General features: G+C 44.1%; 1 protein-coding gene across 1 annotated transcript in view; it reads right to left on the reverse strand.

Annotated features, from left to right (window-relative positions):
• The window catches only part of LOC143961444 (vitelline membrane outer layer protein 1 homolog), a 74,302-nt gene that overhangs the window by 45,069 nt on the left and 12,227 nt on the right, over nt 1-17,006 (reverse strand). The window contains exon 2 of the mRNA XM_077470738.1: nt 10,540-10,652. Within this exon, the coding sequence (XP_077326864.1) occupies nt 10,540-10,652 (113 nt within the window). The remainder of the gene's footprint in view (nt 1-10,539; nt 10,653-17,006) is intronic.

The following is a 17,006-nucleotide window of genomic DNA, read 5'->3' on the forward strand; positions in this document are numbered from 1 at the left end:
CAATAGCAATCTGTGTCCATCGAACCTGTGGTCAAATGTGCATAACCATAGCTCTATTAGTCCAAGATTATTCGACATAGAGAGAAAAGATTCGACATAGAGAGAAAAGATTCGACATTATAGAGTCAATAGCAAAAAAGGTCAAATGTGCCTAACCTAACTATTAGTCCAAGATTATACCCATAGGTTATAGAAGAATTCTAATATTGGTTGACTGATTAATAAATATAATTATTACTAGTGTCACACAACATTAGAATTCTACTATAGCTTGTAGGCGGAACATTCAACCGGAAATATATACGATTGCAGCATCGTAACATTCAACCGGAAATATATACAATTGCAGCGTCGTTCAATTTAGTTGCTCCATCAAATCTTCCTCCTACAAGCTATTCCGTCGAATCTTAGAACATTCGACAGACACCATAAGCCTTCAATGGCAGATTTGACCTTAATTATTTGGGATTTTCAGACGAATGCATTTTTTAACAAAACAAAATAAATACAAACGAATTTCGGGAGTAACTAAATAAATACATTTTTCGGACTAAAACGAAATTCCAAAACAAAATATTTCAGTGTGAACATGTCTATTATTCAGAGAAGTAATCCAAGCCTCGCTCTAAGCATCCATTATGTGGCTATCCATTATTAGAGAGTGATCTGCTCTGCGGTGGTGGTGCCACAACACTGCAACCCCTCACAGATACTCTTGTTGAGCGCAGAACCGAGCCTTGCTGTTAAATATTTGATCAAAAATTGTTATTACACGCCCCTGTTAAACAGGGGCAGAAAAATTGGGCCTTAGCCACTTGTGGTGGTCCCCACAACCAAAACTGTTCTTAGAAGCTATCAACATGAATATTGAGGAGGAATAGGATACATAACCGGATAGTTACTCCGCATCAGCATAGGCAGTCTTGAAGGGATCTCACATTCATAGGTTACATCAGCATCAGGTGCTTGGTAGCTGGTGATCCAAGACTGATTCATTTTTATGAAGGTGAGCCGATCAACCGAGTTGGTGGAGAGGCACACTCTGTGATCAGTTACAAAGGCTCCAGCAGCACTGAATGTGCGTTCCGAAATAACGCTGGATGCAGGAAAGACCAGTAGCTCAATTGCATACTGTGCAAGCCAGTGATCCATCCTGAAGACCCAGTAACCCAGTGGATTTTCGGTTGGAAAGGTCTCCAAGTCTGATCTTGCCCGTAGGTATTCCTGCACTATGTACAACAGACACTGGTGATGATTGCTGGAAACGATCAGACCTTGGGGCTGTGGACTAAAAAATTGTCTGAACGCATCAGTCAGACAGCGACCTTCTCCACCGCTCCTTCTGTGACTTACCAAAGTCTCAACAACACGTTCTCCAGGAGTACCAGGAAATTGTAACCGCACAGGCTCTGAAAACGCATTGCACAAACCTTTCTGCAAGGCCTCTCGAAGATGTTTCATCCTCTGCTCCCTCTGCCACGACTGGATAAGTTCCACCACCTTACTCTTGTAACGTGGATAAAGAAGGGTTGCCAGCCAGTACTGATCCCTCTTCTTGATGCCACGAATCCGAGGGTCCTTTCGCAGGCTTTGCAGGATCAGGGAGACCATGTAGCATTGGTTTGCTGAGGCATTCGGTCCGGAGTCCTCTGGGTCACTAAGGATGACCTGATCCGCAGCCACCTCTTGCCAGCCATGTACAAGTCCATGGGTTTCTGGGGATTGGAAACGATTCCTTGAAGACTGCTGCTGATGCTGAGTGCCAGGCTCCCCCTCCATGCTGACACAATCCTCCTCTTCCTGTGTGATAGGCAGGCCTGCAGGAATACTGTCTGGATAAAGGGGGCCTTGAGAGGTAAGGAAGTCCTCCTCTTCCTCCCTCTGTTCTGCCTCAAGTGCCCTGTCCATTATTACACACAGCGTGTGCTCCAATAGATAGACAAGAGGGACAGTATCACTGATGCATGCACTATCACTGCTCACCATCCTCGTGGCCTCCTCAAATGGTGACAGGACAGTGCATGCATCCTTGATGATGAGCCACTGGAATGGTGAAAAAAAGCCAAGCTCCTCTGACCCTGTCCTGGTGCCATACTCACACAGCTAGTCATCGATGGCCCTCTGCTACATTTGCAGCCAATGCAGCATTGCCAATGTTGAGCTCCACCTGGTGGTCATGTCACAGATGAGAAGGATCTTGGGCAGGTTGCATTCCTTTTGGAGGTCAGCCAGCCGAGCACTGCCATTATATGACTGGTGGAAATTACCCCAGACTTTCCTGGCCTACCTTAGGAGATAATGTAAGCCAGATGCCTGCACAAGAACCACTGCACCACCAAATTAAGCATGTTAGCCAAACAGGGAACATGGGTGAAGTGTCCCTGTCGGAGGGCAGAGAGGAGGTTGGTGCCATTGTCGCAAACCACCATTCCTGGCTGAAGCTGGCGTGGTGTCAACCACCTCTGAGCCTGCCTCTACAGAGCTGCCAGAATCTCTGCCCCAGTGTGTCTCCTGTCCCCTAAGAAGACCAACTCAAGCACCACATGGCATCTTTTTGCCTGAGTGCTTATGTAGCCCCTAGAATGCCTACGGAGAGGCATAGAGGAAGAAGAAGAGGGGGGTGGAGGAGAGAGGCATTTTGGAGGCGTGGTGGTGGAACAAGCTCCAACAATACTGCACCCTGTCCTGCATCCTTCCCAACTGCCAGCAGGGTTACCCAGGGCGCCGTGAAAGAAAGGTAACATCCCTGTCCATACCTGCTGGACCATGAGTCAGCGGTTATATGCACCTTATCGTTGACCGCCCCATCCAATGAGATATTGCCTTCCACATGGCGGTAGAGAGCCGGAATGGCCTTCTGAGAAAAAAAATGGCATTTAGGAACCTGCCACTAAGGTACTGCACATTCCACAAATTCTCGAAAGGGGGCAGAGTCTACCAGATGAAAAGGCAGCAGTTGGAGTGCTAGCAATTTAGCCAAACTAGCATTCAGCTGCTGAGCATGTGGATGGCTGGAACAAAATTTATTTCGCCGGTTTAGCAACTGGGGTAGGGAAATTTACCTGCTACAAATGGATGTTGGTGTACCGCTAGCAGATTGCCTGCAAGTTCTTTGGACACCTAATTCTAGACCTTCATTTCTCTCAGTGCAGGTCCGAGAGAGGTCCGTCTTGTTCTTTGGTGTGGGTCTTTTAAGTACTGTTGCCAATGGACTGCATGGGAACTCAACATATGCCTGGTCAAGCATGTGGTGCCCAAGCGGCTGCTGTTTTGGCCATGCTTGATGCACTTCAGACATATGTTGCAAACAGCAATGGTGCGATCTGCTGCAAATATCTCAAAAAAGGTCCACACCAAAGAACTTTTGGAAAAATGTGCGGAGTCAGCAGTGCCCTGCACATGCGGAGCTCTGCGGTGTGATGCAGTCGGTTGCCTGCCCTTAAGCTGGCCCCTGGAGGGCATCCTGCCTCATTGGAGATGTGCCTCCTCCTCCTCTCTGTTATCTGGCACCCACGTAGAGTCAGTGACCTCATCATGCCCTCCCTCCTTGCCACTGGAGCAAACCTGGCAGTATGCTGCAGCTGGGGGAACATGACTGCCAGTTTCTTGGGCACCCCCTCTCTCTGGGCTCACATTACTGCCTGGGTACCATCATCAGAGCCTTCAAAATGCTGTGCATCCTCCTGCAGCATTTACCCTACACTGTGGCCGAACAGTTCGGGGGACTCCTCAGGCCATGATGGCGGGGTTAGGGAAGGAGTGACTGATGACAATTAGCCGATAGAAGAGGCCGCTTTAGCAGCTGCTTTTGCAGACAAAGTACCCTGAGCCTGGGTGACAGAGGATGAGGAGGATGAGGATGCTTTGGTCATCCACTCTACCAAATCTTCTGCATTTTGTGGCTTAGCACGGCCAGCTGACGAAAAAAAAGGACAATCGTGCCCCACGGCCACATGCTGAGGATGCACCGTGTCCACGACCAGCGCTGTTGACTGTAGACACAGCCTGCTTGCCCTCTTTTGGTGGCCTTTGAGCATCTGCCTCTCCTTGGTGGCCTTTCAGACATACTGTACAATTAGATCTGCAGTGAGATGAAGCTAAACTGTATACAGTGTGTGCTGTATATATATATATATATATATATATATATATATATATATATACTAGACTGACTGCATGTGTGTATATATATATATATATATATATATATATATATATATATATATATATATATACATATACAATTTTTTCAGGCTTCAAACATAAAGATATAAAATTTTATTTTTTTGTGAAGAATCACCAACAAGTGGGACACAATTGTGAAGTGGAACGAAATCTATTGGATATTTTAAACTTTTTTAGCAAATAAAAAACTGAAAAGTGGTGCGTGCAAAATTATTCGGCCCCTTTACTTTCAGTGCAGCAAACTCACTCCAGAAGTTCAGCGAGGATCTCTGAATGATCCAATGTTGTCCTAAATGACTGATGGTGATAAATAGAATCCACCTGTGTGTAATCAAGTCTCTGTATAAATGCACCTGCTCTGTGATAGTCTCAGGGTTCTGTTGAAAGCGCAGAGAGCATCATGAAGACCAAGGAACACACCAGGCAGGTCCGTAATACTGTTGTGAAGAAGTTTAAAGCTGGATTTGGATACAAAAAGATTTCCCAAGCTTTAAACATCCCAAGGAGCACTGTGCAAGCGATCATTTTGAAATGGAAGGAGTATCAGACCACTGCAAATCTACCAAGACCTGGCCGTCCTTCTAAACTTTCAGCTCAGACAAGGAGAAGACTGATCAGAGATGCAGCCAAGAGGCCCATGATCACTCTGGATGAACGGCAGAGAACTACAGCTGAGGTGGGAGAGTCTGTCCATAGGACAACAATCAGTCGTACACTGCACAAATCCTTTATGGAAGAGTGGCAAGAAGAAAGCCATTTCTCAAAGATATCCATAAAAAGTCTCATCTAAAGTTTGCCACAAGCCACCTGGGAGACACACCAAACATGTGGAAGAAGGTGCTCTGGTCAGATGAAACCAAAATCAAACTTTTTGCCCACAATGCAAAACGATATGTTTGGCGTAAAAGCAACACAGCTCATCACCCTCAACACACCATCCCCACTGTCAAACATGGTGGGGGCAGCATCATGGTTTGGACCTGCTTTTCTTTAGCAGGGACAGGGAAGATGGTTAAAATTGAGGGGAAGATGGATGCAGCCAAATACAGGACCATTCTGGATGAAAACCTGTTGGAGTCTGCAAAAGACCTAAAACTGGGATGGAGATTTATCTTCCAACAAGACAATGATCCCAAACATACAACAAAATCTACAAAGGAATGGTTCACAAATAAACGTATCCAGGTGTTAGAATGGCCAAGTCAAAGTCCAGACCTGAATCCAATCAAGAATCTGTGGAAAGAGCTGAAAACTGCTGTTCACAAACGCTCTCCATCCAACCTCACTGAGCTCGAGCTGTTTTGCAAGGAAGAATGGGCAAGAATTTCAGTCTCTCAATGTGGAAAACTGATAGAGACATACCCCAAGCGACTTGCAGCTGTAATCGCAGCAAAAGGTGGCTCTACAAAGTATTAACGCAAGGGGCCCCACTTTTCATTTTTTTATTAGTTAAAAAAGTTAAAAAAATCCAATAGATTTCGTTCCACTTCACAATTGTGTCCCACTTGTTGGTGATTCTTCACAAAAAATAAAAATTTTATATCTTTATGTTTAAAGCCTGAAATGTGGCAAAAGGTTGAAAAGTTCAACGGGGCCGAATACTTTCGCAAGGCACTGTATGTACAGTTAGGGCCATAAATATTTGGACAGTGACACAAGTTTTGTTATTTTAGCTGTTTACAAAAACATGTTCAGAAATACAATTATATATATATATGGGCTGAAAGTGCACACTCCCAGCTGCAATATGAGAGTTTCCACATCCAAATCGGAGAAAGGGTTTAGGAATCATAGCTCTGTAATGCATAGCCTCCTCTTTTTCAAGGGACCAAAAGTAATTGGACAATGGACTCTAAGGGCTGCAATTAACTCTGAAGGCGTCTCCCTCGTTAACCTGTAATCAATGAAGTAGTTAAAAGGTCTGGGGTTGATTCCAGGTGTGTGGTTTTGCATTTGGAAGCTGTTGCTGTGACCAGACAACATGCGGTCAAAGGAACTCTCAATTGAGGTGAAGCAGAACATCCTGAGGCTGAAAAAAAAGAAAAAATCCATCAGAGAGATAGCAGACATGCTTGGAGTAGCAAAATCAACAGTCGGGTACATTCTGAGAAAAAAGGAATTGACTGGTGAGCTTGGGAACTCAAAAAGGGCTGGGCGTCCACGGAAGACAACAGTGGTGGATGATCGCCACATACTTTCTTTGGTGAAGAAGAACCCGTTCACAACATCAACTGCGGTCCAGAACACTCTCAGGGAAGTAGGTGTATCTGTCTCTAAGTCAACAGTAAAGAGAAGACTCCATGAAAGTAAATACAAAGGGTTCACATGTAGATGCAAACCATTCATCAATTCCAAAAATAGACAGGCCAGAGTTAAATTTGCCCAAAAACACCTCAAGAAGCAGGCTCAGTTCTGGAAAAGTATTCTATGGACAGATGAGACAAAGATCAACCTGTACCAGAATGATGGGAAGAAAAAAGTTTGGAGAAGAAAGGGAATGGCACATGATCCAAGGCACACCACATCCTCTGTAAAACATGGTGGAGGCAACGTGATGGCATGGGCATGCATGGCTTTCAATGGCACTGGGTCACTTGTGTTTATTGATGACATAACAGCAGACAAGAGTAGCCGGATGAATTCTGAAGTGTACCGGGATATACTTTCAGCCCAGATTCAGCCAAATGGTGCAAAGTTGATCGGACGGCGCTTCATAGTACAGATGGACAATGACCCCAAGCATACAGCCAAAGCTACCCAGGAGTTCATGAGTGCAAAAAAGTGGAACATTCTGCAATGGCCAAGTCAATCACCAGATCTTAACCCAATTGAGCATGCATTTAACTTGCTCAAATCCAGACTTAAGACGGAAAGACCCACAAACAAGCAAGACCTGAAGGCTGCGGCTGGAAAGGCCTGACAAAGCATTAAGAAGGAGGAAACCCAGCGTTTGGTGATGTCCATGGGTTCCAGACTTAAGGCAGTGATTGCCTCCAAAGGATTTGCAACAAAATATTGAATAAATAAATATTTTGTTTGGGTTATGTTTATTTGTCCAATTACTTTTGAGCTCCTAAAATGTGGAGTGTTTGTAAAGAAATGTGTACAATTCCTACATTTTCTATCAGGTATTTTTGTTCAACCCTTCAAATTAAACGTTACAATCTGCACTTGAATTCTGTTGTAGAGGTTTCATTTCAAATCCAATGCGGTGGCATGCAGAGCCCAACTTGCGAAAATTGTGTCACTGTCCAAATATTTATGGCCCTAACTGTATGTGTGTGTGTGTATATATATATATATATATATATCTGCTTCGCGCCCGCCCTATAGCCGAAAGACAGCTTCAGAGCGGACGCCATCCGCTGGGAGGCCGTCCCTGGACGCCCTCCTGTTTACTTCTGCAATGCGCACTCCCAGGAGCGCTCATCGGGGAAGTTCTGTGCTGGCCGTGTCCTTCTGACACAGCCATTCACAGATCACTGTAAACGGCCAATCACAGTGGCCAATTACAGCGCGTTTGGCCTAGCCAATGAGAGATTATCTCATATGTAAACATATGAGATCATCTCTCAGCGCCGCTCTCCCTTCTCACACAGACAGTGTGTGAGAAGGGAGAGATGAACGGCTGCAGTGGCCGTAAATGAAAAAAAAAGTGCCATCCGCCCCAGTGCCATCCTCCCCCAGTGCCATCCACCCCAGTGCCATCCTCGCCCAGTGCCATCCTCCCCAGTGCCATCCTCCCCAGTGCTACCTGCCCCCAGTGCCACCTGTTAGTGCTATCTGTCCCCAGTGCCACCTGTTAGTGCTATCTGTCCCCAGTACTACCTGTTGTCAGTGCCATTTGTCCCCAGTGCCATCTGTCATCAGTGCCACATATAAATGCCATCTGTCATCAGTGCCATGTGTCTTCAGTGCCACATAGTGCCATCAGTCATCAGTGCCACATATTAGTGCCATCTGTCATCAGTGCCACGTATCAGTGCCATTTGTCATCAGTGCCACCTGTCAGTGTCACGTGCCATCTGTTGTCAGTGTCACATGTCATCAATGCCACTTATCAGTGCCATCTGTCATCAGTGTCGCGCGTCATCGGTGCCACGTATTAGTGCCATCTGTCATCGGTGCCACATATTAGTGCCACGTATTAGTGCCATCTGTCATCAGTGGCACGTATTAGTGCAATCTGTCATCAGTGCCACATATTAGTGCGACGTGTCATCAGTGCCACGTATAAGTGCCATTTGTCATCAGTGCCACATATTAGTGCCATCTGTCATCAGTGCCACGTGTCATCAGTGCCACATATAAGTGTCATCATTGCCACATATCAGTGCCATCTGTCATCAGTGTCACTTGTCATTGTCCTGGTGCTTCAGGGCCTTCAAAAGTGTAATAAGTAGTCAACAAGTTAGATGTGTAATTTATGCTCCTAGAACACGTGATGGCGCTCCCTGCATGTTGGGCCTCTCTATGTGGCCAGGCTGTGAAAAAGTCCCACACATGTGGTATTGTAATACTCAGGAGGAGTAGCAGAATTTTTTGGGGGTGTCATTTGTGGTATACACATGCCATGCGTGAAAAATAACCTATTACAATGACAATTTTGTGGGGAAAAAAAGAAAAAATCTTAATTTTGCAAAGAATTGTGGGAAAAAAATGACAACATCAAAAAGCTCACCATGCATCTTACTAAATACCTTGGAATGTCTACTTTCCAAAAAGGGGTCATTTGAGGGGTATTTGTACTTTCCTGACTTGTTTGGGTCACAAGAATTGAGATCGACCACCAGTACATCAGATGTGATCAATTTTGTATGATTCGCACCACAGTTGTAGACTCTCTAACTTTCACAAAGACCAAATAATATCCACTAATTTGGGTTATTTTTACCAGAGATATGTAGCAGTATAAATTGTGGCCAAAATTTATGATGAAAATTTTATAATTTGCATAATTTTGTCACAGAAACAAAGAAATATGCGTTTTTTTTTTTAAATTTTCGGTCTTTTTTCATTTATAGCGCAAAAAATAAAACCCCCAGAGGTGATCAAATACCACCAAAAGAAAGCTCTATTTGTGGGAAAAAAAGGACAAAAAATGAATTTGGGTACAGTAATTGTCATTCAAAGTGAGTGTGAGAGCACTGAAAGCTGAAAATTGGTCTGGACAGGAAGGGTGTTTAAGTGCCCAGTAAGCAAGTGGATATATATATATATATATATATATATATATATATATATATATATATATATATATATATATATGAAATACACTGCAGCTTACTGAATCAACTGCCTGCTCAAACTAAATGAAATGGCACTCTGCCTCTCTCTTTGCCTCTCTCAGTCTCTCTCTTAAAGTGGTTGTATAGTCTTCATTTTTACTTTTACCTACAGGTAAGCCTATAATAAGGCTTACCTGTATGTAAAAAAATATATCTCCTAAACCTGTGAGGTTTAGGAGATATTCCCCTCGCAATGCGCATGTGCACAAGGGATTCTCGGCTGGAAACCCAGCAGAGGGAACATGTCAGCTCCCTCGGTGTGTATCGGGTGAGATGTCGGGGGCTCGTTCTAAGGTAAGTATTTCATAATTAGCTAGTATGCGGTGCATACAAGCTCATTATGCATTTTTCCTTGCAGGTCTGAAAAAAAAACCCACGTCAGCGGGTTTACTTCCACTTTAACAACGCCACCAACACACTACACACGGCCGACGTGCAAGCGGCCTTACATAGTGTGGGGCATGGACTTAACCCCCTGAGCCATAATTTCCCAAAGGCATCAATCATCAGCTAGCAATGCACTGCGAAGATGAAGTGCATTATGGGCTGTGATGCGCTGCTCAAATTTGGCGCAAACGGCCGACAATGTTCGATCTTCATTGAACGATCTAACAGCCGATGTTCGACTCGAACAGACAGCCCACCCCTACTTATAAGACAAAAAACTGTGTACGTAACAAGTGTAAAGTGTGCTGCTTTTACTTTCTGGCCTGGCTGTTTTTTCTCCCTGCTTTCCAGGGAGAAGAAACTTTGCAATTGCACACAGCCTATCCGTTGATTTCAGCCAAAATAATTGGCTGAAAATTGCTGCAAAACTCATACTGTGTTCAATCACAGCATGGGTTGGGAGGGGGTGCACGCATATAGGTACATTGTTTGGCCTGCCTGTGCTGCCCATCAAGCAAGCCCTTTATTATTTGTATAATTCGATCTAGTACTATATATCAGTCTGAGAACTGTGGGAAGTATGTGAGTCTCAGATTGCTCCACTGAGAAAATGTCAGTTTCAGATGGACTTGTTTTATTGTTGGGGTGTGCATAAGGTAATATAAATATATGGACATACCCTCCCTCCTTTGACATTATTTTTGCTTGAATGGTTCTGTCTCCAGGTTTTGTACATAACAGTCTGATCGCATTTAGCGCCGTGTCATCTCCATCTCCTTGAGGTGACTCCACCTTAAACAGACACAAAAGTTTTATGAAAATATATTTTTGTTTAGTTCTTGGAGAATTATTTTTAATGATATAGACTTTGCAATGAAAATAAAAATATGGTGTGTTTACAGCGTGACTTTAGAAATATTATTAAATATAAGGAGAGGGATCAGTACTGGTGGGCCCCCACGATTGCTCCACACAGAACTGAGGTCTGTCAATGTAAATAGACAGATCTCCATTATGTCAGGGGTGAGGAGACTGATCAGTTGTTCCTAATGCTTAGGAACAACGATCAGTCTCCTCCCCCAGGCAGTCCCCTCCCCCCACAGTTAGAATCACTCCCTACACATTTAACCCCTTGATCGCCCCACAGTGTTAACCCCTTCCCTGCCAATGACATTTATACAGTAATCGGTGGCTATTTTTAGCACTAATTACTGCATAAATGTCAATAGTCCAGAAAAAGTGTCAAAAGTGCCCGATCTGTCCGCCACAATGTTGCAGTCCTGATAAAAAATGCAGATCACTGCCATTACTAGTAAAACAAAGAATAATAAAAATGCCATAACTCTATCCCCTATTTTGTAGATGCTATAACTTTTGCGCAAACCAATCAATATACGCTTATTGCAATTTTTTTTACCAAAAAATATATAGAAGAATACATATCGGCCTAAACTGCGGAAGAAATTTGTTTTTTTAAAACATTTTTGGGGATATTTATTACAGAAAAAAGTAAAAAATAGTTTTTTTTCAAAATTGTTACTCTTTTTTTGTTTATAGCGCAAAAAATAAAAATCGCGGAGGTGATCAAATACCACCAAAAGAAATCTCTATTTGTGGAAAAAAAAGACTTCAATTTTGTTTTTGTACATCGGCGCATGACCTTGCAATTGTCAGTTAAAGCGACGCAGTGCCGTATCGCAAAAAATAGCCTGGTCATTAAGGGGCCAAATCTTCCGGGGCTGAAGTGGTTAAAGCATTTTGAATGCCAATCGAATCTCCTGTCACTAAATAAAATGGTTGCCTTACAGTCCTGTTCACACGTTGTGTTTGCTTAAGTTCACTTCAATAATTATACCTCCTTTCTTGGTAGCTTTAAAGCATCTTCAATGCCTTCAGAGACATCTATTACAGCATCTGCAGCTTTTGCGAGACTTTTATTGAGCATTAGATTCACTTTGTTTTGGAGGTATTGCAGGTATAAGATATCCCAGGATGCACTGGGAAATCAACAAGCAAACTGGAAAGACATCATCAGCAGTCTGGACTGTAGTGGAGTAAATAGCAGACTGCACACAAAGTATGCAACATGGGAATGCTATAGTGAAAGGTGGGCTTGGACCGAAGAGAGAGGACAGAGAGTCCCGGAGCTGAAGGACAAAAAGGGATTGGTGCAGGGACAGCATGACTTGTGTGGACTACATAGTCACACTGTGAGGAAGAGGGGTTTTCTCCTTTAATGAAAGGGAAGGGGCAGGAGCAGAGTGGTCACTGCGAAGGTTGGGTTACCATCTCACAGTCTGGGGGCTTGCGACTAGAGGCCTAAAAAGTTAAAACTAAGGTTTGTCGCAGTGACCAGTGGTGTGTGCTCCCCTCCATGACCCCTGGAAAGTACTAAAGGTTATTTAAAAGTTATTTTAAAATGTTATATATTTAATTTATGTTCATTTTATGTTCATTTGTTAATAAAAAGGCTGTCAAGGCCATTTACTCCAGAACCTTGTCACGTCATTTGTTGGGGGTTGTTGGAGGGATTAGATATGGGGTTTATGGGTGGCTTGGCAGACTGGGGGTATAAGTCCTCCATAGGTCATGATCAGCATTCAGCATCGTGGGAGGTGATCGAGGACCAGAGAGAGAGGTGGATCAGCAAACCAGAGGATCAGCAGAGCTGAGGGTTACTACAGAGTGGGGTATTAGCAGAGCTGGGGATTACTACTGAGTGGGGCATTAGCAGAGCTGGGGGTACTTCTGAGCAGGGGTTCTGCTGAACTGAAGTAGTATTAAGCTGGGGATATGCTGAACAAGGGTACTAATGAGCTGGGGATCTGCTGAACAGGGGTACTAATGATCTGGGGATCTGCTGAACAGGGGTACTAATGATCTGGGGATCTGCTGAACAGGGGTACTAATGAGCTGGGGATCTGCTGAATGGAGGTATTACTGAACTTGGTTTCCACAGGGCCTGTTTAAAACAAATCAAAAATCAACACACACACAGGGCGTTTGTCAAGATGTAAAAAAGCATCATCAAACCATCAAAAACACATCAAAAAAGCAGGTTGAAACGGTAGGCGCTTTAATGTGTGTTAAAGTCAAAGCAAGGGTAAATGAGCCCTTAGGGCTTTTGATGTGTTTGAGGCTTTGGCGATGCTTCTGAGATGCTTCAATGATGCTTCGGTGGTGCTTCAATGATGCTTTGGTGATGTTTTTTTGAGTCTTTAAAGCGGAGGTTCACACAAAAATTGAACCTCTGCTTTTCGGAACCTAAGACAGTTATTTGCACCCACTTCCGGGCATAGACTCCCACGGGAGTCTATGCCTCTCCCTGTCCCACCACGCTTTCTGCTGAGACACACACGGGTCCCAGAGACAGCAGGGACCATTCGGATTGCTCTGTGCGACTCGTGCATGTGCAGTAGGGAATCGGAAAGTGAATCGGCAAGGCTTTGTTTCCCGATTTCCTTACCGAAGATGGCGGCGGCAGCATCCGAGGACCAAGGGACGGTTCTGTCTTGGGTGCCGACGTTGCTGGACCCTGGGACAGGTGAGTGTCCTTGTTTTAAAAGTCAGCAGCTGCAGCATTTGTAGCTGCTGACTTTTAAAATAAATAATTTTGTGGGACTCCCGATTTAATGAAGCCTGGCACATGCCCTGTGTGTGTGTGTTGAGTTTTTTTGTTTTAAAGGGGCCCAGTAGAACACCTACTCATCAGATCCCCAGCGCATTATTTCTCTGTTCAGCAGATCCCCAGCTCATTGGTACCCTCATACAGCAGATCCCCAGCTTATTAGTATCCTTGTTCAGCAGACCACCTGCTCAGTAGTAACCAGAGCTCTGCTGATGCCCCACTCAGTAGTAACCCCAGCTTTACTTATCCTTCGCTCAGTAGTAACCCCCAGCTCTGATAATGCCCTGCTTAACAGTAACCCCCAGCTCTGTTAATCCCCCACTCAGTAGTAACCCCCTGCTCTGCTCATCCTCTGGTTTGCTGATCCTCCTCTCTCTCTCTGTTCCCCAATCACCTCCCGCTATATTGCTCCTACGCTGATCACCACATGTGACATCTACTAGTTTCTCCTGCTTCAGTCCCCCAGATTTGCTGATCTTTTGCCACTCAGTCCTCTCTCTTCGGTCCCCACTCACCTTCCGATACAGCATTTCCACATTGCACACCTGTGCTCCAGTCCAGACTAAACTGGTAGTCACTGCTGTTGACATCTTTCTGGTTTACTTGTTGGTTTACCAGTGCATCTGGGTACATCTCATACCTGCTACCCACAATACCTTCAAAACAAAGCAAAGCTAAAGCTGAATAAAAAGCCTCTCAAAAACTGCGGGTGCTGTAAGTGAGCTTTGTCATAGACTTCTATGGAGGCTTTGAAGATGCTTTGAAGCATCAAGAACGCGACATGGGGAATACTTTTTGATGCAAAGCAAACACAAAGTGTAAACAGTACTGTAAGGTAACCATTTTATTTAGCTACAGGCACTTTGATTGGCATTTGGAGTGCTTTAAAAAATTGTGTCCAATGACATATCTTGAAGCAAGTGTAAATAAACCCTAAGTGTCAAGATAATAAGGTCTGAGGCCCCAAACTCATGATAGGGTGTCATAAATTTATATTCAGGATTCAAATCATAAGATTCAATGCACTTTAGCTTTAAACATAAGCAGGTTATATTAAATTCCATTAAACTTTTAGTTTGGGTTCGTTTTGGCTTAAACTTTCTTAGTTTGGGGCGTGCTTTGACCGTACATGTGAGAAGATATGCCTCACATTGGCTCCGGTATGCTGACACCAATCCTCCTGTTGTGAGCGTGATTACCTGCAGAAATTGACCGGACACTTGGCTCCTGGTGTGAAGCCACCCCTACAGCAACCTCCGGTCATAATCCTCCTAAGGCAGAGATGACTAAAAGGCAGGAGGAGAGCTTTCATGCCAAGCGGCAGATCCAACATAGCGCACAGTGAAGGACCGACAACACTCGGTGGCATCCATGCTGGAGAAGTTTGCACACCATGCGGGTGGACAGAAATCTGCGCAGCAGCCACATACCTCCTATGCAGCCAAAGCGGCAAAGAACATCCCCTCTGTGAAATAGCACATGGAGCAGCATGTAGCAGAGAAAATGGCGGCCGTAGCTAATGGGATAACAGTGAGTAATCCCTCAACCCCCCCCACCTGGAATAGCAGACCCCTCTGACTCTGAGCATAGAGAACACTCTCTGCAAGAAATCCTCACTGCAGTACATACCTATGGCTCCTCGCTCACTGAATTGTCAGCAGAAGTTAAAAATATGAAGGAAGGTATACTGCATATTAGACATCACATGCAAAAAATCTGAAAAAAGGGCTACTGCTTTGGAGAGTAGGATGAGCTCAATAAAGGATGAACTGCTTCCACTTCTGCAAGATGTTCAAATGACAGTAGCTAAAACTACAAAAACAGTGGCTAGAGTTGAAGATATGGAGAACAGGATGCAGCGTAGTAATATACGTATTGTTAGCATGCATGAAAAATACGAAGGAAAGAACCTTGTTGACTTTATTTAAACTTGGCTAGCTGACATGTTTGGAAGAAATAACCTTAGTCCATTTTTTTCTGTGGAAAGAGCTCATAGGGTGCCTTCTACTTCTACTAACAAACCATTCTTGTTGAAGCTCTTACACTATAAAGATAGAGATATTTTCCATTGTCTGGCTAGGAAAAAGGCCAACATGGAAGTATAAGACACCAAAGTATCCATATATCCGGATTGCTCAGCTGCAGTCCAAAAGCAGAGGGCAAAATTCACAGAGGTGAAAAAACGTCTGCGTGCAATATCAGTAATTTACTCAGCCAACATACTTTACCCAGCCAAACTATGTGTAGTAGCAGATGGTTCTGTGCACTTATTTAAAAGCTGGCTATGGTTACCAACTGGCTTGATCGCCATGAAGCGACAACCGTGAGCTACTGCTCGTAGTATTGATCCGAGTTAGAAAATTGCATTAACCTCCCTACATATATTTCTGTTGCTCACCTTGCTAACAATAGAGCCCAAAGAGGAACACACCTGGATTTGCTGTTTTACGCCATCTCTTACCAGCAACCCTTGTGCTTGACTTTGAGAACATGAGGTCCTAGCCCTTGCTAATCCCCCCTTACATAGCCTGCGGGGCACATTTGGAAGGCTTTCTAATGGGAACTTCTTTCATTTTTTGTTTTCAGGCCCAGGTTGCTTGGGTAATACCTCTGCAAGACACATTATTGTTCTATTCTACCACAAGATACTGTTCTCCAGACTGAGATGATTCATGGCAGGTAAATGTATGTTTAAATGAGTAACCATACAGATTCGGTCCTCTCCTGGAATGTGAGAGGCTTGGATGATCGTTAAAAGAGGACTACCATTTTTACTTTTCTCTCACACCAAGCTACTGCTATTATTTGCTTGCAGGAGACTCATCTCGCTATTGACACTACAAATTTACTATGTCTCTAGAACTACCTCATTTACTAAATGTGATGCCCAGATAGACTCTGAGGGGAGGTTTATTTTTCTGATGGGTATGTGGGAATCTCATGCTTGTGTAATTGCTAGAGTTTATGTGCCTCCACCTTTTACTTTGGTAGTACTACAATGTTTGTCTAGGTTTCTTGCTAGATATCCTCAGATCCCAGTGTATGCCTTGGGAGATTTTAACAGTGTTCTTGATGTATCACCTGATGTACACAAGAAATACGGCCTTTAGGGCCCCATAACACATTCTGATTTTGCCAAACATATAGCAGAACTTGGATTACTAGACTTCTGAAGATGTAAGGATCTGAAAAAAAGAATTGTTGCTCTACATAAAGATAGCCTAGGCTATAAAAAGATTGCTAAGACTCTGAAACTGAGCTGCAACATGGTGGCCAAGACCATACGATGGTTTAACAGGACAGGTTTCACTCAGAATAGGCCTCGCCATGGTTGACCAAAGAAGTTGAGTGCACGTGCTCAGTGTCATATCCAGAGGTTGTCTTTGGGAAATAGACATATGATTGCTTCCAGCATTGCTGCAGAGGTTAAAGGGGTGGAGGTCAGCCTGTTAGTGCTCAGACCATATGCCGCACACAGCATCAAATTGGTCTGCATTGCTGTTGTCCCAGAAGTAAGC

This window comes from Lithobates pipiens, unplaced genomic scaffold (genome assembly GCF_037356315.1).
Source record: "Lithobates pipiens isolate NorthernLeopardFrog02 unplaced genomic scaffold, aLitPip1_a1.2 Scaffold_8, whole genome shotgun sequence".
NCBI lineage: Eukaryota > Metazoa > Chordata > Amphibia > Anura > Ranidae > Lithobates > Lithobates pipiens.